This window comes from Homalodisca vitripennis, chromosome 7 (assembly GCF_021130785.1).
Source record: "Homalodisca vitripennis isolate AUS2020 chromosome 7, UT_GWSS_2.1, whole genome shotgun sequence".
Lineage (NCBI taxonomy): Eukaryota > Metazoa > Arthropoda > Insecta > Hemiptera > Cicadellidae > Homalodisca > Homalodisca vitripennis.
In genome coordinates, this window is record NC_060213.1 from 128,206,743 (window position 1) to 128,231,645 (window position 24,903).

A 24,903-nucleotide genomic window follows, 5' to 3' on the forward strand; every position below is an offset into this window, starting at 1 on the left:
TCCAATGACAGTACACTTCTATCCTAAACACTAAACGTAAACTGATTAAGTGTAGAACCGTACCACACAACCCTTCGGTTACACCCTTGTAAATTTGAGAGGGCAGACTGATTGTGAAGCCATGATCCACTCCATAGAACACCAGGTCCAAGTGGATGTCGGGGATGGAGAGTGTCACAGCCTTGCTGGCTGAGAGACCCAGGGTGGCCCAACTCAGTGACTGGGGCAATGCAGCTGGTTCATCGTCAACCAGGACATTCTGTTGCAAATAAACATCAATAGTAATATTTGTATATACAATATAACACATAGAGAGATTGAGAAGCCATGATCCACTCCATGAAACACCAGGTCTAGGTGGATGTCAGGGATGGAAAGTGTCACAGCCTTGCTGGCTGAGAGACCCAGGGTGGCCCAATCCAGTGACTGAGGCAGTTCAGCTGGTTCATCGTCAACCAGGACATTCTGTTGCAAATAAACATCAATAGTAATATTTGTATATACAACATAAGACGTAGAGAGATTGAGAAGCCATGATCCACTCCATGGAACACCAGGTCCAGGTGGATGTCAGGGATGGAGAGTGTCACTGCCTTGCTGGCTGAGAGACCCAGGGTGGCCCAACCCAGTGACTGAGGCAGTGCAGCTGATTCATCGTCAACCAGGACATTCTGTTTCAAATAGACATCAATAGTAATATTTGTATATACAATATAACACATAGAGATATTGAGAAGCCATGATCCACTCCATGAAACACCAGGTCTAGGTGGATGTCAGGGATGGAAAGTTTCACTGCCTTGCTGGCTGAGAGACCCAGGGTGACCCAACCCAGTGACTGAGGCAGTGCAGCTGGTTCATCGTCAACCAGGACATTCTGTTGCAAATAAACATCAATAGTAATATTTGTATATACAATATAACACATAGAGATATTGAGAAGCCATGATCCACTCCATGAAACACCAGGTCTAGGTGGATGTCAGGGATGGAAAGTGTCACAGCCTTGCTGGCTGAGAGACCCAGGGTGACCCAACCCAGTGACTGAGGCAGTGCAGCTGGTTCATCGTCAACCAGGACATTCTGTTGCAAATAAACATCAATAGTAATATTTGTATATACAACATAACACATAGAGAGATTGAGAAGCCATGATCCACTCCATAGAACACCAGGGCCAGGTGGATATCAGGGATGGAGATTGTCACAGCCTTCCTTGCTGAGAGACTCAGGGTGGCCCAACCCAGGGACTGGGGCAGTGCAGCTGGTTCATCATCAACCAGGACATTCTGTTGCAAATAAACATCAATAGTAATATTTGTATATACAATATAACACATAGAGATATTGAGAAGCCATGATCCACTCCATGAAACACCAGGTCTTGGTGGATGTCAGGGATGGAAAGTGTCACAGCCTTGCTGGCTGAGAGACCCAGGGTGACCCAACCCAGTGACTGAGGCAGTGCAGCTGGTTCATCGTCAACCAGGACATTCTGTTGGCAAATAAACATCAATAGTAATATTTGTATATACAACATAACACATAGAGAGATTGAGAAGCCATGATCCACTCCATAGAACACCAGGGCCAGGTGGATATCAGGGATGGAGATTGTCACAGCCTTGCTGGCTGAGAGACCCAGGGTGACCCAACCCAGTGACTGAGGCAGTGCAGCTGGTTCATCGTCAACCAGGACATTCTGTTGCAAATAAACATCAATAGTAATATTTGTATATACAACATAACACATAGAGAGATTGAGAAGCCATGATCCACTCCATAGAACACCAGGGCCAGGTGGATGTCAGGGATGGAGATTGTCACAGTCTTCCTGGCTGAGAGACCCAGGGAGACCCAACCCAGTGACTGAGGCAGTGCAGCTGGTTCATCGTCAACCAGGACATTCTGTTGCAAATAAACATCAATAGTAATATTTGTATATACAACATAACACATAGAGAGATTGAGAAGCCATGATCCACTCCATAGAACACCAGGGCCAGGTGGATGTCAGATTGTCACAGCCTTGCTGGCTGAGAGACCCAGGGTGGTCCAACCCAGGAACTGGGTCAGCTGATTCATCGTCAACCAGGACATCAAATAGACATCAATAGTAATATTTGTATATACAATATAACACATAGAGAGATTGAGAAGCCATGATCCACTCCATGGAACACCAGGTCTAGGTGGATGTCAGGGATGGAAAATTTCAGTGCCTTGCTGGCTGAGAGACCCAGGGTGGTCCAACCCAGGGACTGGGGCAGTGCAGCTGATTCATCGTCAACCAGGACATTCTGCTGCAAATAGACATCAATAGTAATATTTGTATATACAACATAAGACATAGAGAGATTGAGAAGCCATGATCCACTCCATAGAACACCAGGGCCAGGTGGATGTCAGGGATGGAGATTGTCACAGCCTTCCTGGCTGAGAGACTCAGGGTGGCCCAACCCAGGGACTGGGGCAGTGCAGCTGGTTCATCATCAACCAGGACATTGTTGCAGACAGTAATTCGTGTATGTGAATATACAACATAACACATAGAGAAATAATAAAAAAAACGTTGTATATTGTCTGTATTTTTTCTAAAAATGTCTTTTGTGGTAAAACAATACTTTTAAATACTGCCCAGTGAAATATTAGTCATATACTAACCGTTCGAATAGTATAACAAAAATTCCCTTTAAACAATCATTCAAAAATGGTTTTTATGAATTATTTGATGAAACCCATGAGGAAAGTGTAACATAAATGGTATTTTTAATAATTAGCATAAACCAAATTTCTTTTAATTACGTAAAAAGTGGGACATTGCATTAATAAAAATTTACTTGAACCCTACACCTCCGCTTGCTGGTCTTGAAAAATGTTAAAAACATTTTTTATGGTCACTATAATATTTAAAAACTAGAAGAAATTTAATGCAGATTTAATGTAAAAAATGCTCCATTGTAGGTACTACTAAGACAGCTGTGACAGTTTTACGAGCACAGAGAATGAACGTAGGCATCCAATAATATTAACTTAACCATGTTTATTTGTTGGTCTTGTCACACAACTTTCTCCATTTAACCTTTACTGTATCTCTTATAGTTTCTAAGATTCCTTCAGTGTGTGTAAAATTTGGAGCACACTATACGAATTTTCAAAATGTTGCCTTATTTCAGAAAATTATAGTTGCATTATTGTATTAAATTTTATTTTATGTTAATAACACTTACTATTTTTTACTATTATATATTTATTTAATAAAAATAGTATTTACAATAATAATCTAATACAATAAATTAGATAGTATATGTCCAAAAATCAAGTTTTATATATATAAAATTTATATAAAATGGAATTATTTTATTTTCCCAAGCAAATAAGTATTGTTTATATATATATATATATATATATATATATATATATATATATATATATAAACAATACTTATTTGCTCGGGAAAATAAAATAATTCCAATACGTTTCTACATTTCTTTAAAAGGTACCACAAATCATATAATTTATTTATAGCAAGAATGCATAAAAACTATGGCAATAGAACATCAAAAAAATATGAGTCTTCAAAATTTAATACTTCATTATTTTTTACGCCAGGTTATTGATGAAGACAGCTTAAATATTGGAGTGAATATTGAACTTCATCAACAAATATAAAAGGTTTAACATGGCAGATGCATCCCTCACAAGTTGTTGGATGTATATATGAAGAATGAAAGGTTTCTATGTTTCAACTCCCCTCATTGCTCTCCCTCATCAATTAAAAGGAAATAAATTTTAAAACAGTTTTTACTAAAACACAAATTGACAAATGTGTCAATTTAATTTAAGTTGATCCTGACAAAAATTTAAAATGAATTGCTCTAATAAATACATTTTAAATAACGTGTTCAACAAATATGTCAAAAACTATCAAAATGGGAAAAAATCCTCGGATGAGGGGTCTCATCTGCGTAACTGCTGAGGAGTATCATATTCGTAACTGCTGAGTGGTACCAACTGTGTAACTGCTGAGGGGTCTCATCTGCGTAACTGCTGAGGGGTCTCATCTATGTAACTGCTGAAGTATCTCATCTGCGTAAATGCTGAGGGGTGCCATCTGTGTAACTGCTGTGGGATCTCATCTGTGTAACTGTTGAGGGGTGCCATCTGTGTAACTGCTGTGGGATCTCATGTGTAACTGTTGAGGGGTTTTATCTACTTAACTGCTGAGGGGTCTCATCTATGTAACTGCTGAAGTATCTCATCTGCGTAAATGCTGAGAGGTGCCATCTGTGTAACTGCTGTGGGATCTCATCTGTGTAACTGTTGAGGGGTTTTATCTACTTAACTGCTGAGGGATCTCATCTTTGTATCTGCTGTCGGTCTCATCTGCGTACGGTACCTGTTGAGACGTCTCATCTATGTAACTTCTGAGGGGTCTCATCTGCATAACTATGTCTGGCACTTGAGATCCTCCATGTGCTAAAATTAACTATCTCAGTAAAAACTGGTCTATTACTAAATAATGAAATTTCCTTCACCTCTATTAAATTTTAAATCATAAAGATAATTGATACAAAGTATCAATTAATATTTATAGAATATTACAACTCATTTTGAATATTACCTACATAATTTTCTTCCACTGGTCACCAACCATCAGTTGGAACTAATTTGACTTTACATCGTAAAGTTGAAACGTAATATTAAACTGTTAAGATTTTTTTGTTTATTTTTGTTTCTGTACATTCACCAAACCAGAGACCAAAGTTTAAATATAAGAGTTGTAGAATATTTCATTCCATTGCTAAATTTTCATCAAAGTATGAACAGTAGATGGTAGAGTACCTGTTCAGTGCCCGTGCTGCTGAGGTGTACAGTATGATCCAAGTACAAGACTGTCAGACTCTTGACACAAGTGTCCCCAGACTCATCAGCACACGGTCCATTTGTGGCCAGTACCTAACAACACAATATACTTAGCCAGTATCCGACAACAACATAATATGCTTAGCCAGCATCCAACAACCTCACAATATACTTAGTCAGTATCTGACGTCAACAATATACTTAGCCAATATCCGATGACAACACAATATACTTATCCTGTATCCAACAACAACACAATATAATTAGCTAGTATCCAACCACCACATAATATACTTAACCAGTATTCAACAGCCGCACAATATACTTAGCCAGTATCTGACAACAACACAATATGCTAGCCTAGATCCGACAACAACACAATATACTTAGGCAATATCCGACAAAACACAATAAAATAATATAAAATACATAAAATTGTTTACTGATTTTCTAAAGTTGTGAAGAATTTACTTTTATTATCAGTGTACGTTCCTATGGTATTTCAACTGCAAAACTAAGCATCCCTAATATGAAGATACTAGCTTTTGACGAAGTGTTTGGTAAGTGTTAAGTTTCAAATAACTATTCAACTATTTCAATCTTGAACAATAATACTAACCTTCACAGGCAAAAATACTGTATAGATAACAAAATATTTGATGGTTTAAAATTTAATTACAGGAACAGCATTTGGATAATGTTTTGTAATACTCAAGGTTTTTTGTGTAAAATAAATGACATTGAAATTTTTCTGAACATGAAGGCAAAGACATATCTATTATTTGTTTTTAATGAACATTGGCTAAATGAATCAAATATTGAAATTTTGAAAAAAATTAAAGGGGTTTAAACTTGCATCTTTACTTTGTAAGAAAAACAGCTCTTAGAGGTGGATCGTGTATCTTAGTCAAATCTGGTATTGAGTTTGAAGAAAAACATTAACCTTAGATGTTTTTTAATGCTGACTTTCATTTTGAAGGTTGCTTTATAAATCTAATTGATTATAATGTTACAATAGCATCTATTTATAGAACTCCACCACCAGCTGTATATTGTTCATCAAACTCCACAGAAATCTTTTTAAATAAAATACAGAATTGGTTAGATTTGGTTAGCAAACATAAAAATAACAGAGTATTTGGTGGCTTCTGATTTTAATATCAACTTATTGAATGAAAATTGTAACAATGTTAAAACTTTTAAAAACATTCTGACACAAAATGGGTTTTTATATAATTTTTTGGCACCAACCAGAATTACTGATTTTCACAATGTCATGCATAGGACAAACATTTTCACAAGTATGAACTGTATGGAAAATGATAAAAATAAATTTTGACATGGGGTGGTCAGATCATAATTCTTTGTTTGTTTCCATCCAGTTACCTGAGAAAACTAAAAGAGAATCAATTTTAATAAGTAAAAGATTTTTTTCTGCAATAAATGTCTTCAATTTTGAATCAAGAATAAAAAAAACTAAATTGGACTTTGGACCCATCTGATAATGTAAACAATAACTTTAATGCTTTTTTGTCAGAATTCTTGTTAATATTTAATGAAATGTTTTCCAATGAAAACCATTAGTGGGAAGACGAGAATTTACTAAAAACTCCTGGTGTTCTACGGGGATAAAAATTTCAAGTATAAAAAAAAGAGAGTTACACAGCTTAGTCAAAACAAACAAATCACCATTTCTTTTAAAATATTATAGAACATACAGAGGAATATTTAGAAAAGTTGTTAACAATGCTAAACGAATGTTTAATGACGAACTAATTTCCAACTCAAGAAATAAATCTAAGGCTGTCTGGTCAGTCGTTAAATCTGAATTGGGATTCGGTCAAAAGGAAAAAAAAGTCTTGGACAATTAATTATTGACAATGATTACAATATCTGATCCAAATAGAATTGTTCAAGAATTCAATGAACATTTTGCTTTAGCTGCAGAGAAACTTAAACAAACTTCCAAAAGTATACCCTATAACAAGGATATGATTTTTCATAATATGAAAACAAACGCCTCATGAATTCAAATTTTTAACTGTAAAAAACAAAGATGTATCAAAAGCCATAATGAAATTAAAAAATACAAAATTCCACAGGATGGGATGATGTTCCTACCTTCCTTATAAAAAAAGTGAATCCCTACATCTGCACCCAACTATGTTACATTAATTAATTTCTCTTTTATGAAGAGCGAATTTCCTGACAGACTGAAATATTCGGTGATAACACCTATATTTAAAAAAGGAAACAGAGCTCACATTGAAAACTATCGCCCAATTTCAGTTTCCCATAGTTTTTTTCAAAAATTTTTGAAAGTGTTGTAAATTCTCAGTTGACTGGATATTTGGAACAATATGACTTATTTCATAAAAATCAATTTGGCTTTAGGAGAGGTCATGGCACTGAAGGGGCCCTTGCTCATTTGGTAAATGAGGTTTCTCAAGCCTTGGATGAGTCGCGGGCCACTGCTGGTGTGTTCTGCGATTTATCTAGCGCTTTTGATTGCGTTATACATAACAATCTTATTAAAAAATTGGAATTTTATGGTGTGAGAGAATTAAACTGGTTTAGGTCTTATTTCCAATCTAGGAAACAAAAAACATTGATTAAAATTGGAAGCATAAAATATGAATCTGAATGGAAGTCTGTAAGTAAGGGGGTGCCTCAGGGATCCATTTTAGGGCCAACATTATTTTTAATTTATATAAATGACCTACAGGAAGTAAACAGACGAAGGTTTTAATATTGTATGCTGACGATACAACAGCAATAGTAAAAGACCTAAACACTGTAAGTTTGCATTGTAAAATCTCATCACTTATCTTAAAATTAAATAATTGGTTCAATCTAAATGGTTTATTTTTAAACAGCAAAAAATCAGAAATTGTTCATTTTAAAACACACCAAAATAAATCTATTCTTCAGACCGTGAATTTCAATGATGAATCGGTAGGTGTTTCTAATACAGTAAAGTTTTTAGGATTATACATTGACAAAAAACATTAATTGGAAACATCATATTGAAAAAATTGGAAAATAAGCTGAGCTCTGCGTGTTTTGCCTTAAAAGTTTTACAAATATTGTGAGTTTTCAAGTGAGTGATGATGACAGTGTATTATGGTTATTTTTTTCCTCACATGAAATACGGTATATTGGCATGGGGTTCTTCCCCCAAAGCAATTTCTATTTTTATATTGCAAAAAAGAGCTTTGAGAATCATAACAAAATTAAATTTTAGATCATCTTGTAGGTCTATATTTAAACAGTTAAATTTATTGACAATTCCATCACTTTATATATATGAGGTCTTAATGTATACCCATAAAAAACTTACTTAATAATATCACCACAAAAGATCATGATTATAATACAAGACAGAGAGACAGACTTACATACCCAATCCATAGAACTAAATTATTTGAAATGTCCCCTTATTACAAAGGACTAAAATTTTTACAATAAAATTCCAATATCTCTATCCTCTTTGCCTCCAGAAAAGTTCTCTGTAAAATTAAAAAACATATTTTAATAGAGAAAGAGAAAGAATATTATTCAGAAGCTGATTTTCTAAATGATGCAACCTTCATTAATTAAATTACCCCCCAACCGTATCAAAACATTTTGATGTATATATATTAATTCCACTGTATTTATTTTATCACTAATTATTTTTAAATGTGTTTTATGTTTTGTAAATTATTTTATTTTAGTGTAATAATAGCTACATCTATCTTTATTTAATTTTAATATGAATTATAATCTGTACCTGTATCATTAGAGTTTTACTGTTTTATATACTGGATCACTGTTTGTACGATTAATATTGATTATTTATCAATGAATTGCTAATTATGTTTATAACTTTTTTTAAATTAGGTTTAGTATATTTTAAACTATATTGACGAGTCACCTGTTCATTGTAGATTTTATCTACTACATTTATGTAACGTTATGTGACAATAAATTTCTGATTCTGATTCTGATTCTGACATTTTTAAATTTTGTTATAAATAAGAAATTTTGCCTAAAAATATATTTAAAAATCTACTTTCCTTTAAAATAGGAAAGTTTATTTTCTTATTATAAAAAATATAACTGCTACCACTTAACTATTGTGTTTTTAACAAAATAATAAAGATAATTAAATTTAATTATTGATAATGTTTGTGTGTATATATTTAAAAATTCATTACATTATTTGATTTACAAACAAAACAGTTTACAAACAAACACTTGTGTGCATGTTTCCCTTTTAATTCCTGTCAGTGGATCAGAATCATGCATAAAACTATTTATAACGGTTGTACATTCATTAATGTGACTGCATATTCTGAGAGATACCTTCCGAACCTCACCTTGAACTTGGGGCCATGAGAGTGTTCCAGTGTCTTGGCCAGGACATGTGTACAGTTGCCGTCAAAGCTGAAGTCTACTCTGTCGAACGTGACAAATCTTGTCTTTCCAAACCCGTTACACACACCTGTGCCATCACACACACACACATCATTGGTACATACATGAATTCTCTATAAAACAAGGATTATTAATAAGTAGACCCTAGTTAAATTAAAGAGTATCATCTCTATGAATACAATTGTACCATGAGGGTTGTATATGAAAAATGTTATATGAATGTTTAAGATGATCTAGTATACGGTACATGGATTTGGTTCCCATATATTTTATATTCTACTCTGAATTCACATGTTTTGTATTTACGTAAACCTAGCAATAAACAAACTCAAAAGAATTTGTGAGTTAGTTTAATATCCAGTTTCATAAAAATAATTGGAACTTTAAAAAACTAAGAAAGTGGTGGTTGCCTGTCTAGAAGCACCTATGATTGAGTCAGAGGTATTTCTCATGTATTATTCTAGTTTGGAAAAACACTGGGAAGCGGAATCGAAATATATTATTTTATTACTAATGCAAACGAATGATAAAACATTGAAATGCAGATGAACCTTGAGATTTTAGTAAGTTAACATTTTATGGTTACTTTATCCCACTCACTCATACTCTAACCACAGAATAACTTTAACAAACATCTCAAAAAGTTCAACGTTGCTACTCCAAAATTGTACATAATCCACTTGTTATACCTATAAGTTCTATTTTTAAATAATTTTACCTTTCTTTAGTGGTTTTTAAGTTACTTGCTGAAAACACTCAAAAGAAAATAATTTCATGATGAGAACATAAGAGGTCCATAAACGTGTCATGAATAAAATGTTAAAACATTAGAAAGAGTAAACAGGTTTGCCACCATAATTTTATAGTATTTACAACATCTTTATTCTAATTTCACCTTAATTAATGTTTTTTGTGTTACTATGCCACTTTTATACATAACACCTCTGTTTGTATTACTGGCTCAGTAAAGTCAGCTGTGAACATAAAATCATATGACCAGTTGTTTGCACACGATTGGCTTTTGGAGTAAGCCCCTTGTCAATCACATTGTATGCAGCCGATACTTGAGCCCCTTAAGTCACTTTTGGTCCGGAGCTCTAACATTAATGAAGTAGTAATCGCTCTCCCATTTGACCGCATATGTGTGAAGGTCTTCCCTGCGTTGTGCCATCTCTATGTACTGATAGATTACCTAGACGTGTAACGTTCATTCATCCGATCAACGCAGACAGTTCTGTCTGCTCCACGAGTGAAGTGCATACTAGCGTAACTAAAAACATAGGTATCAGTGCTTACAATGGACACCGCAAGTCCTTCAATTTTGAAAACTGTAAAAACCTGATGAAATAATATACAACTTTTCTAAATAGAAGGAAAAGCAGTACCCTAAAGTTTTATGTTAACGAAGTACAATAAAAGCCTAGACGAAAATCAGACCGATTTTTTACAATAGTGCTACTAGCCATAAAAGCCTTACCCTCCATGCCCAAACCGTTTCATGTCTAAATACCCATGTCTACCTGTACTCTCTCAACTCATCCATAGTGTGGCGTCCCCCTCTCTTTTTTCTCTAAAACTAGTACAGGGAACTCTTCACCACCTTTGTCTCTCTGTCTCTTGACATCCTTTCATGCCATCATGAAACTGTGCTGCAATGCAAGACTGAGTTACTGAAAAACAAACTGTGTTGTGCTTTGCTTCCCCCTGCCATCGGACAATGCAAATATCACAAGTTCAAGGAATGTACAGACTGTCCAGGTCGTTTGCTTTATCCTGTGCCTGGTGAATCCTATCTCGGAAAGCAGCAGTCCCTTTCCCCTTTAATTCAGTCCACAAATTTCACGATAATAACTTGTCTTTATTTTTGGTAGCCTCTAGTCAAAAGTAATTCTGTGTTAACGTAGATTTTAATAACATAATGATAAATGAAATTTCATTTATGACACATTCAATCGTTATAACATCAATCATTTTATAACATAGACTCTCTCCTTTGTGTACCTACTGTAATCCTCCCCCAATTGTCAGTTTGTCCCAATATTTTTAATTGGTATTTATCTTTCTTTTCTACAGTTCAATAATAAAACCAGCTGCTTTAAAAAAGGAACATTTTTTACTACACATTTTACAATTATAACTGCAATGCTGTATAATTATACTGTGTAAGCACAGCTGTATTCAGCTTTGGGGGACCCCCGGAAGAGATATACGGCCTCTTAATGTCCCACCACTATTGCATGGTCACTTCAAACAGACGTATGGCGGGGGCCCGTTCCCTGGTAAAATTGTCTAAAAAAAAAACGGTTTTAGTACGGGCCTGTGCGTGAATAATTTATCAATGTATAATTAGATTGTAACACGATTCGAGCGAAAATTAAAAATCTTTATTAAAAATCAGGTTCCTCTTGGGAGGCAACTGTGACAATACTTACAGTCTCTGCAGTCCGTCGGTCTGACACAGCGAAGGCCATCCATCACGAGACCATCAGGGCAGTAACAGCCTGGGAAACACTCTCCGTCCATAGCCGGACACGGGTCCTCCTGCATTAAATCATCACAGCTGGGCTCACACGCACGTGAGTAGCATTCCTTATACACCAACGGTGCAGAGCAGTTCACCGCTGCAACAATACACGTGTCAAAGTCTCTAGCACTACATCCGATTGGGGTCTGTTATATAACGATAAACAGTTTAGGTGTTACTCTGGATTATTGGGTATATATCAGAGAAATAATGTAGACATAACTAATAAAGAAACAATCAAAGTAAAACACGTTTTAATTATTCAAATATAATCAGGGCCATACTCAGCTTTGGTATGCCTCGGATAAGATATTCAGCTGGACCCCTTCATGTCCGTGGACATGGTCCCTTCAAATAAATGTGTGGCGAGGCCTGGGCCCCAATAAAATTGTCCGAAAAACCGGTCTGAGTACAGGCCAGAATATAATCTTCAGGTAGTCCTCGTTATGTGTGGATCTATGAAAACAATTTTTTAAATGGTATATTTACAGTTCGCTGTCTACGCATCAAAAAAATTGGGACAGAACAACGTCAAGGTCGCGGTCATGTTCATCTTGGCTATCATAGCCCCGGTTTCTCAAGCTACTTCCCTACATCAAGCTTTTGAGTCATATTAAGAGTCAAGTGTTTGTTTTTGAAGACACATTAACTTTAGGACCAATGTGACTAGTTGATTACAATCCAATCACTCGCAAGCTTTTTAGAGCTATAATACGAGTAGTACTGTAAAAGTTTATTAAAAAGTTATTACTGTATACTAACACTAAATACAGACTGAAAGAATGACAACTAAGTAGGTGTGAACGTATAACAAGACGATACGACTGCAACTGGTTACACAGGCTGACAGCCAATGACCATGGTTAGTCACGTGACTCGAGTTTAGTCGATATTACCTAAAGTCAGCCAAATATGATGCTTGGCTCCTTCTCCACGCCCACTTAAATGTTGTGTTCACCAAGAACGGAAAAAACATTGTTGAGTATAAATTATTGTTGTTTTGTATTGTTCCGGAATACATTACTTTTTCCAAAATGTGTGACAGATTACAAGTGTGCTGTACTATAGTGTGTTGGATTATATTAAAATTTTACTGTTCAACAACAAATAATAAGGAAATAATTTTGATGTCAATCAACTGACATTGAATAAAAAGTTCGTTAAAAAGTTGTTAAATAAATATCAGGTAAAGAAATGTCAATGTTGTCACCTCTAGCTATTTATGTTACATTGTAATTATAAAATATGACATCCATTGGGTTGTCCAGATGGACTGATTTTTGCAAGCAGAGAGAAGGTGAAATGTCAGTAGTACACGTATGTGTACACAATTATATATTTTATCATCAGTAAATATTTTAGACAACAACTATTTTGTGATATGACAAAATCAGACAAATTGATTGCTTATTAACAATCAAGAGGTCTTTTTCGTACAATTTTCATTTTATTTTATAGAAGGAATTCACTTTAAATGGCCAAAAATCATGTAAATATATCATTTAAATTTAGAATAAATAGGTTTAAAAATAATCATCACTGTTTAATTTAACATATTGTGATTTAAAATACTAGAAGAATATTTATTTAAACCGCAATAACTGCTGTAATTTGTATTGCATTACTTTACAGCTTTAAGTCACTCAAATTCGGATAATAATCACTTAAAAGAATAATGTAAAAAATATAACAAGTCACAAATATGTCTAAAACTTTTAAAATAATCCAATTTAACATTGTATCCAAAGATGTTACAAACTTACGGCAGTTGTGGTGCATGCGCCATGCATGCATGTCAACATGTGGTTGCAGGGCCTGACATGTTGTGACAATATCAAGCAGAGCCTGGCAGCGACAGGCCTCGGGATCACTCACGTTTCTATCCATACATGCACATATGGACTCCACACAAACGGACACAGCTTTGTCCAAGTTGATGGCTCCCTCGCACTGGTTCAGCGGCTCTTTTCTGTAGAAGTTAGAGAAACTGACACTATTAGAAATAGGTTCACAATATTTTGAAATTTTTGCATTCTTTAACTCTGAAAATTGCAAAAAAATCAGACCAATCGTATGATTATTACCAATGTGTGAACACTAAAGTGAGATCCTTAAGTAATTTAGAGAATGTTTATACTGATACGATCAAGGGTCCATTTGCAATCTGCTTCAATGAAGATATTCAGATTACCAACATATTTTCTCAGATTTATTTATTATTGAGTTAAAATATTACTATCACGTAAACAATTATGTTCAAGAACAACATTTAAATGAAATATTCATGGCTTGGGAAATTATCAAACCCAAATTCTTTGAGTGAAGAGCAAATATTTATCTAACAGCTTAGATACTTATACTTGTTTAGTATGAGCAAGATCAATCTATAATACACGTCAGAGTCTTGATACCGTCATGTCACATATTTGACCGACCGCTACGCTACATTCATTGGGAATAACAAGCGCTCAGCCTCATAATTGTTATTATTTCATAGTTTTTCTTTTGCAATTAAATATAATCAAGTAAAATACCATACTTGCTAAAGAAACTGTTGCCTTTTTAAGATTAGTTTGTTTATTGAAACAGAATATATTTTCTTTCAACATTAGATTTTAAAGTGACAAATACTTTGTAGACGTTTATACAACAAAAGACTTTGTAGCTGACCACTAATAAAAGATGATTCACATGCTTGTAATCAATCATATGTGATTAATACGTGAGAAGTATAAGGTTTCCGGACGGATAGTGTGACCTAGCGACTGATGGTGAGATGCACTCTGGCTTGTATTATAGTACGGCCTTGGTATGAGATAGGGTACTGACTTGATGATACTGCACATCTCCCAAGCCATGTTCTGAATGTGTAGAGGACACACGTGCGTGTCACAGTCTGTGCGGCCCCAACTGTCACCAAACTCCACACTGGTGTGGGCTTGGCTGCCGTCCGGCTTGCGACGGTCATTGTTTTTATCTCCGTCGAAGAATCCACAGAGTCCATCCACCTGGCCTTGAGCACTTCCTGGAACCTGGGAAATTCACATAAACTATACTGCATGGTCTTGAGTTATTTACGAACCAACAGAAAACGGTGTGAAATGGATGTGTTGATACAATTTGTTGGTAAGAGAAAATAGGTAAGATAACTGAGTTGCTTCTTATTAGTGGTGTATTGTTTCTGAAGTCAGTTTCACCTGAATTCTTGGGAAAAGAGTGAGGAAAACAAAAATTGGTAGCCAAATATTTGTTCCTTGATTCCAATTAGCTATCAATAACTACATGATGTTGTGCCATAATAGTTCATTATATGTCGAGTTGTGTCTTCATTTGTAGCAAATATCTTTGATTCCACGTTAAATTAAACTTTAGTTTGGGATTTATAGGTTGGACTATGTCAAGTTGCATCTTTGTTTGTGGTAAGATCTTTGATACCACGTTATATTAAACTTTAGTTTGGGATTGATTTTTGGGCTATGTCTAGTTGTGTCTTTGTTCATAGTGTGGTCTTGGGTTCTGTGTTTCAGTTATATCTTTCCTCGAGACTTAATACTGAGGTTGTGTCTTTGTTTATCTGTTACTTAAGCTTCATCTTCAATTATATCTTAGGACATTAGGATTGTTTTCCTGATAGTGGTGAGATCCACTGGCATATTGCCACTTCACACCTTGATATGTTCATGGACATCAATAAAGTTCTGGTTTATTATGAATCAGAAATTTTATTACACATGCAATCATTATCACAGCTTAACTACAGATGTTCTACGATCATGTGCTGCCTGATTATAATTAAATTGGTACCCTCAAGTATAAATACATGTGTCTCTACGTTTGTATGTGTACAACGTTTTAGTTTTTGATCAAACATTTACAACACCACTGACTAAAACAAGATATATTTTAATTTTGTTTAACTCCTAAGGTTGGTACTATATAGGCAAAACATGAAGATGTGCCTATAAAGCAATTAGAAATGATTTTAAACAGAAGGTTACAACCTATCTTTAACATGTTTACTGTGTAGGAATGCAACAATAAAATTATTCTGAGGGTGAGCATGCCAACAATTTTTCCTCTTTGGACTGTTGAAATAATAGATTCTACATATAATTATAAAATACAACAAAGTAGTTTTGTCATTGAATGGTTATGCCGCCAGAGTTAATCAAACCACATGTAGTTCACATAGCAATTGATTATTAAATTACGATTTTTATTTTTATTTTTGATCAGGCAGGCCAAAACAAATTGGCATTGGTCACTTTATGGAGCACTTAAAGTCATTACCTTGGGTGTATAATCTTACAAATCGCTATTTTAAAATGATCATTTTTAACACAGATATAATTGAGCAAGTTTTGTTAATGTACCGTAGCTGGAATCTCCTTGTTTCAATACACAAAACCACTAGCCTGCTCAGAACATTGCTCCTCGGCATATATTTGTTAATAAATCTGAGTTACAGAATACTGGCAAAGATGAACTTTAAGTACGTGCAAGTACTCACTGTTATCCTGACATTGCCCTGAACATCTCAGATGACAGTGAAGTCCAGGATGGTGGCAAAGATGATGAACTTCTTGCTTACTGCTTGATGAAACAATTCTCACTAGTACAGGCACTCACCGTTATCCTGACATTGCCCTGGACATCCCAGATAACAGTGAAATCCAGGATGCTGGCGAAGGTGATGAACTTGTTGCTTATTGCTTGAGGAAACAATTCTCACTAGTACAGGTAATCACCGTTATCCTGACATTGCCCTGGACATCCCAGATGACAGTGAAATCCAGGATGCTGGCGAAGATGATGAACTTGTTGCTCACTTGCTTGATGAAACCATTCTTACTAGTACAGGTACTCACCGTTATCCTGACATTGCCCTGGACATACCAGATGACAGTGAAATCCAGGATGCTGGCGAAGATGATGAACTTGTTGCTCACTTGCTTGATGAAACCATTCTTACTAGTACAGGTACTCACCGTTATCCTGACATTGCCCTGGACATACCAGATGACAGTGAAATCAAGGATGCTGGCGAAAATGATGAACTTGTTGCTTATTGCATGATGAAACAATTCTCACTAGTACAGGCAATCACCGTTATCCTGACATTGCCCTGGACATCCCAGATAACAGTGAATCCAGGATGCTGGCGAAGATGACGAACTTGTTGCTTATTGCTTGATGAAACAATTCTCACTAGTACAGGCATTCACCGTTATCCTGACATTACCCTGGACATCCCAGATAACAGTGAAATCCAGGATGCTGGCGAAGATGACGAATTTGTAGCTTATTGCTTGATGAAACAATTCTCACTAGTACAGGCATTCACCGTTATCCTGACATTGCCCTGGGCATCCCAGATAACAGTGAAATCCAGGATGCTGGCGAAGATGATGAACTTGTTGCTTATTGCTTGATGAAACAATTCTCACTAGTACAGGTACTTACTGTTATCCTGACATTGCCCTGGACATCCCAGATAACTGTAAAGTCCAGGATGCTGGCGAAGATGATGAACTTGTTGCTTATTGCTTGATGAAACAATTCTTACTAGTACAGGCACTCACCGTTATCCTGACATTGCCCTGGACATCCCAGATAACTGTAAAGTCCAGGATGCTCGCGAAGGTGATGAACTTGTTGCTTATTGCTTGATGAAACAATTCTCACTAGTACAGGCACTCACCGTTATCCTGACATTGCCCTGGACATCCCAGATAACTGTAAAGTCCAGGATGCTGGCAAAGATGATAAACTTGTTGCTCACTTGCTTCATGGCAAAGTCTCGAGTCTGTTGACCAATTTTCTGCATCTGTGGACAGAATCATCACAAACTAAATACTCAAAATGGTACAAATGTATTGTCCTCATATTACACCATTTAAATAACTAAATTCACTAATGTCCATCAACTAATTCAGCTGAAGGTATATGTTTACTTGAAATTAAACTTCGTAATATCAATTACCTTAGTGATCACAAGTAGTTCAGAACTGAAAATATTTTAAATGTTGTCTCAGATCAAATTGCAATTCATATTAAAGATCTTCTAACACACAAACTATGATATAAAATACTTATATATCTTATTAGTTATAATGAAAGTAGTAGCCATTTTTTCTTATAACTGGTTAAGAGCTATGATGCAATTAAATTATTTTGTGTGTTTTAAACACTCCATTTTTAGTATTTCATACATTTACCTATGTATATACCATTATCTCTTTTATGAAAAATAAATGTCATTTCATTTTATTTATATAAAGTTTTAAATAAATTATAAACAACAAAATCCACAACTTCAAGATTTTTGCCACTACGCTGTAGACTATAATCAGAAGACATTGTGTGATAAAACTATCAGTACATTTGACTTTATTTTCTGCTTACAAAACAAAAACACAAGGAAATTAAATACAAGAGGTGGCATAAATAGTTGGAAGATGACCGTTTAATGATTCCGATCTCAACATGATATTTCGAAAAACTCAACGAACATATTGTGAAGCAACAGTATGAGGATTCTGTTTCATCCTCATGAATTAAGCATAGTAGTTAGTTACTTCTGATTTAATAAATTATAATAGAGTTCCACTGTTGTACCTGAGGCACAGTGTAGGAATACCCGTCGTACAGGATACTCAGGTCAGAGTTGAACTGCAGAGTGTGGTTGTGCTGGAAGATGATGAGAGCCTTGGAGCAAGAGCCAATATAGGGGCAAATCTTCTTCACTGAAGAAAAAACAGACCAATGCCTCAGTTACAAAAGCTTGTGTAACAGCAAAAATCGTATATGAGAAGCAATACATTACTGCTACAGTACTGTTTCCCATTCATTCCTTACACGCAGTGTTGAACATTCACACAAGATCTGTACAGAAAGCCGTTTTAAAGATTTTGGTAGAGATATTGGGTGTGAGTTGATAAAAGCATGAATTGTAAAGAAATATGTTTGTTGCCCATTTGCATGACTTCTGTGAGAGATTATACAGATCCGATTTGTACAAAATTTGTAATGTAAAAATGACTTGTGTATGTTTTTAAATATATATTTAAATTATTTACTGTTTTCTAGTTAGTTTAATCAACTAATAACATTTTTTTTAATTAAATTTCTGATAAGAATCCTATTTTTTTATGAGCTTCCACTATTGATTGCTCATTAAGTGCTTAAGAAAATGGTACGAACAGTGTTTCTATAAACATTCTCGTTTTTTCAATTATTTTGGATAAAAATTACGTGTTTATTGGTTTATTTCCAATATTACTTTGAAGTTAGTATGACAGAGAATTGTTGGCAAGACCAATATTCTTACTAGCACCCAAAGGCTAGAAACATAGAGAGAAACTTAATGAAAAACTGTTATTAACCACTAGAGTAAGTGATTGTCTTCTCAGCTTGGGGTCATTATGGGTATCCATGACAGTTGCCTTTTTTAAATGGAGGATTGTGACCATGTCAGTCCCTCTGCAATATTTAAGTTCAGCTCGGGAGATCATTACACGTGGCTCACTATTTTACGCAAGTTAAAAAAAATTAATCCTCTCCCAGGTGTGGGAGGAAAGTGCTGTAATCTCTCAGCAAAATAAGGAACTAAATTAATATTTCACTATTTGCAGCAAATTTCATGGTAAACGTTATTTAGAGTTGTTTTTTTATCTGAGTTACCAGTGCCACTAAAGTGTATCCTATCAAGTTATTGATACACAAGTGCAGTTAGTTTGTAGAGCCAAACCTAAAAATAAGGAAATAAGTTTACATTCTGCTGATATTACAGACTAATTGTGTATTTACAATTAAAATCTATAAATACTTTTAAATAAAGCAAAACAGAAGCGTAAATTATGTACCATGTACGTAATTACATACTTGTACAGGTATGTTTACAAGACAAAAATAAATAACCAATTTTAAAAAGTTTTTAAACATAATGCTAGTAAAAATTGTGTTTGAGAACTACTTTTAAATCTTAGTTATTTAAAGGGTTGAAGCTTAAATAGTGACATTAAAATTTGAGTCAGAGTTATGTACATTGTTGCGCAATAACAGAGTGGAGACTCCAAACATTCAGTCATGTGGTTTACAAATCCAGTGCCATCATTGCAGTGCAAAGGTTTCAGCAATAATACCTAAAGCTGTTTTTGAAATTTGTTCCAGACAAGCCAACACATTTTTAAAGGTAACTATTTCTCTATAAAGTAAGAGTTTTATACCTTGTGGATATACGCGATAAGTGATCAAACTTACACTTGATCTGCCACTCCTTGTTGACAGTATCCTGGGCCAGGACGTGGTCGCAGATGTCGTATTTATATTCGGTGCCATCAAAGGTGTCGAAGGTGCGGCCGGTAACGTTACACTTGCCGTCTGGCACATGCCGCAGCTCGCAGGAGTACTCAGGACACTTATCGCCTTGCACCTCTATCGTCTGCACAAACAGACAGACCCTAGTATCACTTCTATAATACTCAAGTTCGTTAGTATTCTAATACTAAACTAATATTTTGCATAAGGACTGGACCTTATTGTGAGTATAACACTGATACATTTTTGACTCTTTCATTTGACCATTATTATTGAAAAATTCGATGGCAAATAAAAAAGTTACTGTACACAAACGTTAGTGTTTTACATGTAGTAAATTATTTGGAATTAAAAGTTACGTTACAAATTAAGTACAGTAGAGTCCCGTTAATCCGACCTAATTGGGACCGAGCCCTATTCGGATTATGTGATTGTTCGGATTAGCCAGAATTACAGAAAAATACGGTTTTAAACTTGAGAATGGGTCTATTTTGTTATAGAATTATCAACATTGTTTATTAAAACATGTTTTCTGACTGTTGCATTGTATTTCTTGACAAATAAACGTGTTTGCGAATACTAAGCACATTTACCGTATTTAGTGTGAGAGTTCTATTGTTAAGCAATGTGAGTCATCCAATAAACTCTCTTCAATGCGACAGAAGACAATAACTGAACTTATGTCTTTTAACAATTAATACTGTACTCAATAATAATATCAGTACTGTACGTCCAATTTTTTTTTGATTTCACTTCTTAATACAGTAATTTAACTCATACTTAACCTATAAGTTTCAATTTGGTACTGTATTTAACTTCATTATTTATGTACTGTACCGTACACAATTTGTTTTAATAAAATACTGTATGTCTATTTAATTAAAGTTTTCTTTGTTTATGTACGAAATGATGCACCCATTTTCATTTTTTAAGACATTAGTTCCTATAACTGTTCATTATCGTTATAAATAATTCCTCCTGGACCTGTTCGGATTACACGTGTTCGGATTAGCGGGACTCCACTGTACATCTATTAGAACTAATCAATTGTCTTTACCTTTAAATCATATCCATCTGAGCATTTCGGAATAGGACAGAACTTCTCCTTAGGTTTGTTAGGCACGCATTTGTACTCTGGGCAGACCAATGGTGTCTTGGTGGGGGGTCGACGTGTCTTGTGGGGGGGCACCCCCTTGCGACCACCTTTCACCCCTCCGCGGGCTCGTCCTTTGATCATTGAGCCCCACTTGCTCTTCCTACCAAATGGACTCCATCCTGAACTCTCTGGCTCCTGCTTGGTGTAATTTACCAAGAACCCCTCAGGACACTCCACTGTGGGGCACGCTACGATCCTTGAAACTGTAAAATGGAGAGCCACGTTATTCACGACCACTTGGCAGGATCCTCATAAAACATTTCATTAGAACAGATTTAAACTTAAACCTACCCAAACATTGTTTCTAAGGCTAATATTTGAATAGTAGAAAAGTTCTATCAGCAAATCTATTGTTTCTACTGAATTACAAGAAGTTGTTTATGCAAGATAATTAACAGTTTAGGGTAAATATGGCAAGAAAACTGACTAAAGATCTCTCCGTACATTACAATAACTGAAAATAACCGAATACTGAAAATAAATACCACAGAGAAGGAACTACCACTTCAAATCTACCTAAAATAGAGGAACGGACTTACTAAACAGTGATAAATGTTTATTTAACTCATCTTTTAATATGCCATGAAATTAAGTGCAAATTATTGTTTTGGAAAATTAATTGAATAAACATTTTATGACAGTAATAATGAAACAAACGAAAAAATGACTTGATCTTCTATTTCAAAAACTCACACTTGACGAATACAATGATATTAATCTTTAAATAAATTAAAGAACTTAAACAGATTAGATGCTAGGACACCCAATGGTGACTAAACAAATCATACCACTGTTATGTTATAGAAGAACTAATCAAATAGAACACTCAATGGGATTTTGTCTGGTTCTAGGGTTAAGTGTTTTTTAGAATGTTAATTAGTTCTAACTGGAATGTATTGTTTTCCATCAAATTGTGTCTCTCATAATCTCGGCTGTACCAATTTTGGGATGATCAAGGATTGAGCTGTGGTGTGGTGCTGAGGATGCACTGAAACTTTTGAATTTCTTGTGTAAAAAGCCAAGTTTTAACATCAGAATTTATATAGGCGAGGAAGACATTTTTGTATAGGCATACCCCTAATCAAAATTATGATACACTTTTTGTAGAATCAGGCTATATTCTTATTTCAGTAACAAATAATGCAGGAATCAGGCTTTGGTATCAGAATCTGAATAGAATTGTTTTGTAATCGACCCATCACTATTTAATATAATTTCTGGTGGTATTATAAGCACCTTGATTTAGTATCCAATTTCAAATATATAGAGATGACAAAAATATGATAAATCTATTTAAAACATTGAGGTTTCAGCTGCCTTACTCTGAGCGGTGGTGGTGGTGGCCGGTGTGGTAGACGTGGTGGGCGGAGTGGTTGGCGGAGGAGTGGTGGGCGGAGGAGTGGTGGGCGGAGGAGTGGTGGGCAGAGGAGTGGTGGGCAGAGGAGTGGTGGGCAGAGGAGTGGTGGTACAGTCCACCTCATCATCGGCACAATCCAGGACCCCATCACACCAGGAAGTGATGTTGACACAGATATTGGAGGTGGGGCACATCCGCGTACCCTCAGGACAAGGCTTACACACACAACCGCAACTGGGGGTCAGCACAGCTAGCAGATCCTGGAGGCACACAATATCTGATAGTTCTCAACATTACAGTATCAGCAAATTCTGAACATTGCCTTATGAGAGTTCAGTCATGTCAAATGTACAATTCTTAGCTCTTTAACACTCCAAAGAAATAAAGGCCATTGATTTTTCTTCACGAGCCTTTCACTCTTGTGATTGGGAGGGCACAAATGTGGCCTAAGCTTATCCCTTCCTCAGCTCTGACGGAGTCACTTGTCAGCTTGTCAGGGTTGTCTTCTCAGCTTGCCGGTTCACAGATAGTGGCTAGGTGAGTTCTGCATCATCACGAGGCCCTTGCATTACCACATAAGTCACTTTTACTTGGATTTAAATGGCAGTATTTAGCCTTTTGTTCTTTAAATTACAGAGATTTTAATTATATCCTTATGTAATATACAAAGTTTATTGGCTTCAAGGATGAAATTTTATTGATTGGTTATTTATTATTTGCTTTTAAACAAACCAAGTAATATGCAATTTATGTTGTAGGTTGATCTGTTTTAAAAGTATTTTTATTTGCACAGTAAAAGTACAATCCGTCTCAATTAGGTGTCTAATATCAACATAATATTATATCATTTTCATATTTCCAGCTTTGTTTCTACCACATGCACTAGTATTTTAATAAATAGATAGTATAAACTTATACTATGGCATTTACAGTGGACATTACAGTTGAATCAAATATATTTCTGAACAATGTTTACTATGGTATGTGCTGCAAATATAAAAATATTAATTTTGTTACTAATTTGGCTGAGGTTGCAGTACTTTCTGGCCACAACTGGATAAGGATCGAATTTAATGACCATTTAGTGACCTGGCGAGCTGTATGGCAAAAAAGTGAGGGCCACTGGGCGTGGCCCGCCAAGCTGGGGGACAGGAAATAGTCATAAATCACCAACCTGAGGCAAAGAACATCCCTTGGCCCCATTTGTGGCTTGGCGATATGAGAGGATAATCATATGAAATTGATGCCGATCACAAAGGATCTGTTGTTCTTTAGTAATTTTAAATTAACGCAGAGGTATCAAACAAAGGTATTCTATTCTGAGAATGGGGAATCGTTCTCGTAATAACTAGAAAAATATAAAAAAAGCTATTTTTCTTTCTTCAGTCCTTCTCTTGTATATGCAGTGTTCATGGAGTGATTGGAGCAAGGATCACAAAGAGTTAAAGGCTTGTGAAGAAAAATCAATGGCACTGATTTCTTTGTGGTGTCAAAGAACTGAGGAAACGAGTGAAATTCAGGTGAGGCCAAACAATGACGTTGTAAATATAAAGTACATTAACAATACTGGTTTAAAGGCTCAGTTTAGCAAATCAGTAAAGTCAAAAAATTTTACATAAAAGTCGACTGTCAATAACTCTTGACAATCAGATACTGACCTTGGCACAAGAGGGACAAATCTTCTTGGAGCACCGAGGCTGGCCGTTGAGGCTGCAGATACACTGATCGCAGTCCTCGGTGTCGTATGTGGATCCTACAGCGTACCTGGACACAGACACAGCTCATACAGTACTTCTGATCTCAAACAGATTAATTAAAGTCTAGCAATCTCAATTAATTTCATTACCTCCTTGAAAACCCCCTTCCAATTTACAATTATTTTCAAAATTGAACATCACAGCTAAAAATAAGATAGTTTGAGGCACATTTGTATAAATTTTTATTCCAACATTGCTCACATTTTTACGTAAATACTAGATAGATAAATATAACTACCTATAAAATTAATAAACAATGGATTCATTAAGTATGCTAAGGTTAAACAAAACATTATTTTTATACTTTGATTTAACAGAATTGATCATTTTCAAATTAGTAGGCTTGCTAGAGTTTATTTTCTAACAAGAAATATGTGCAACTATTAACCTAGTTTTAAATTACTTCAGCTGCTATGCTTTCTGAGAATAAAGTATTTCTGTGCAAAGGCCATTTTGTATTTCTGTCTAAAAGCCATTTTAAGAATTAACAACAGAATAGCAGAAA

At 35.2% G+C, this 24,903-nt stretch overlaps 1 protein-coding gene across 1 annotated transcript in view; it reads right to left on the reverse strand.

Annotated features, from left to right (window-relative positions):
- LOC124366884 (hemocytin-like) overlaps positions 1-24,903 on the reverse strand; it is a 184,518-nt gene that overhangs the window by 16,320 nt on the left and 143,295 nt on the right. The window contains 22 exon segments of the mRNA XM_046823484.1: positions 64-259; positions 349-465; positions 555-671; positions 761-877; positions 967-1,083; positions 1,131-1,289; positions 1,379-1,495; positions 1,544-1,702; positions 1,750-1,908; positions 2,142-2,300; positions 4,846-4,959; positions 9,228-9,352; positions 11,718-11,906; positions 13,573-13,778; positions 14,639-14,841; positions 16,558-16,866; positions 17,511-17,636; positions 18,428-18,555; positions 20,072-20,252; positions 21,186-21,487; positions 22,607-22,901; positions 24,300-24,405. Of these exon segments, the coding sequence (XP_046679440.1) occupies positions 64-259; positions 349-465; positions 555-671; positions 761-877; positions 967-1,083; positions 1,131-1,289; positions 1,379-1,495; positions 1,544-1,702; positions 1,750-1,908; positions 2,142-2,300; positions 4,846-4,959; positions 9,228-9,352; positions 11,718-11,906; positions 13,573-13,778; positions 14,639-14,841; positions 16,558-16,866; positions 17,511-17,636; positions 18,428-18,555; positions 20,072-20,252; positions 21,186-21,487; positions 22,607-22,901; positions 24,300-24,405 (3,701 nt within the window).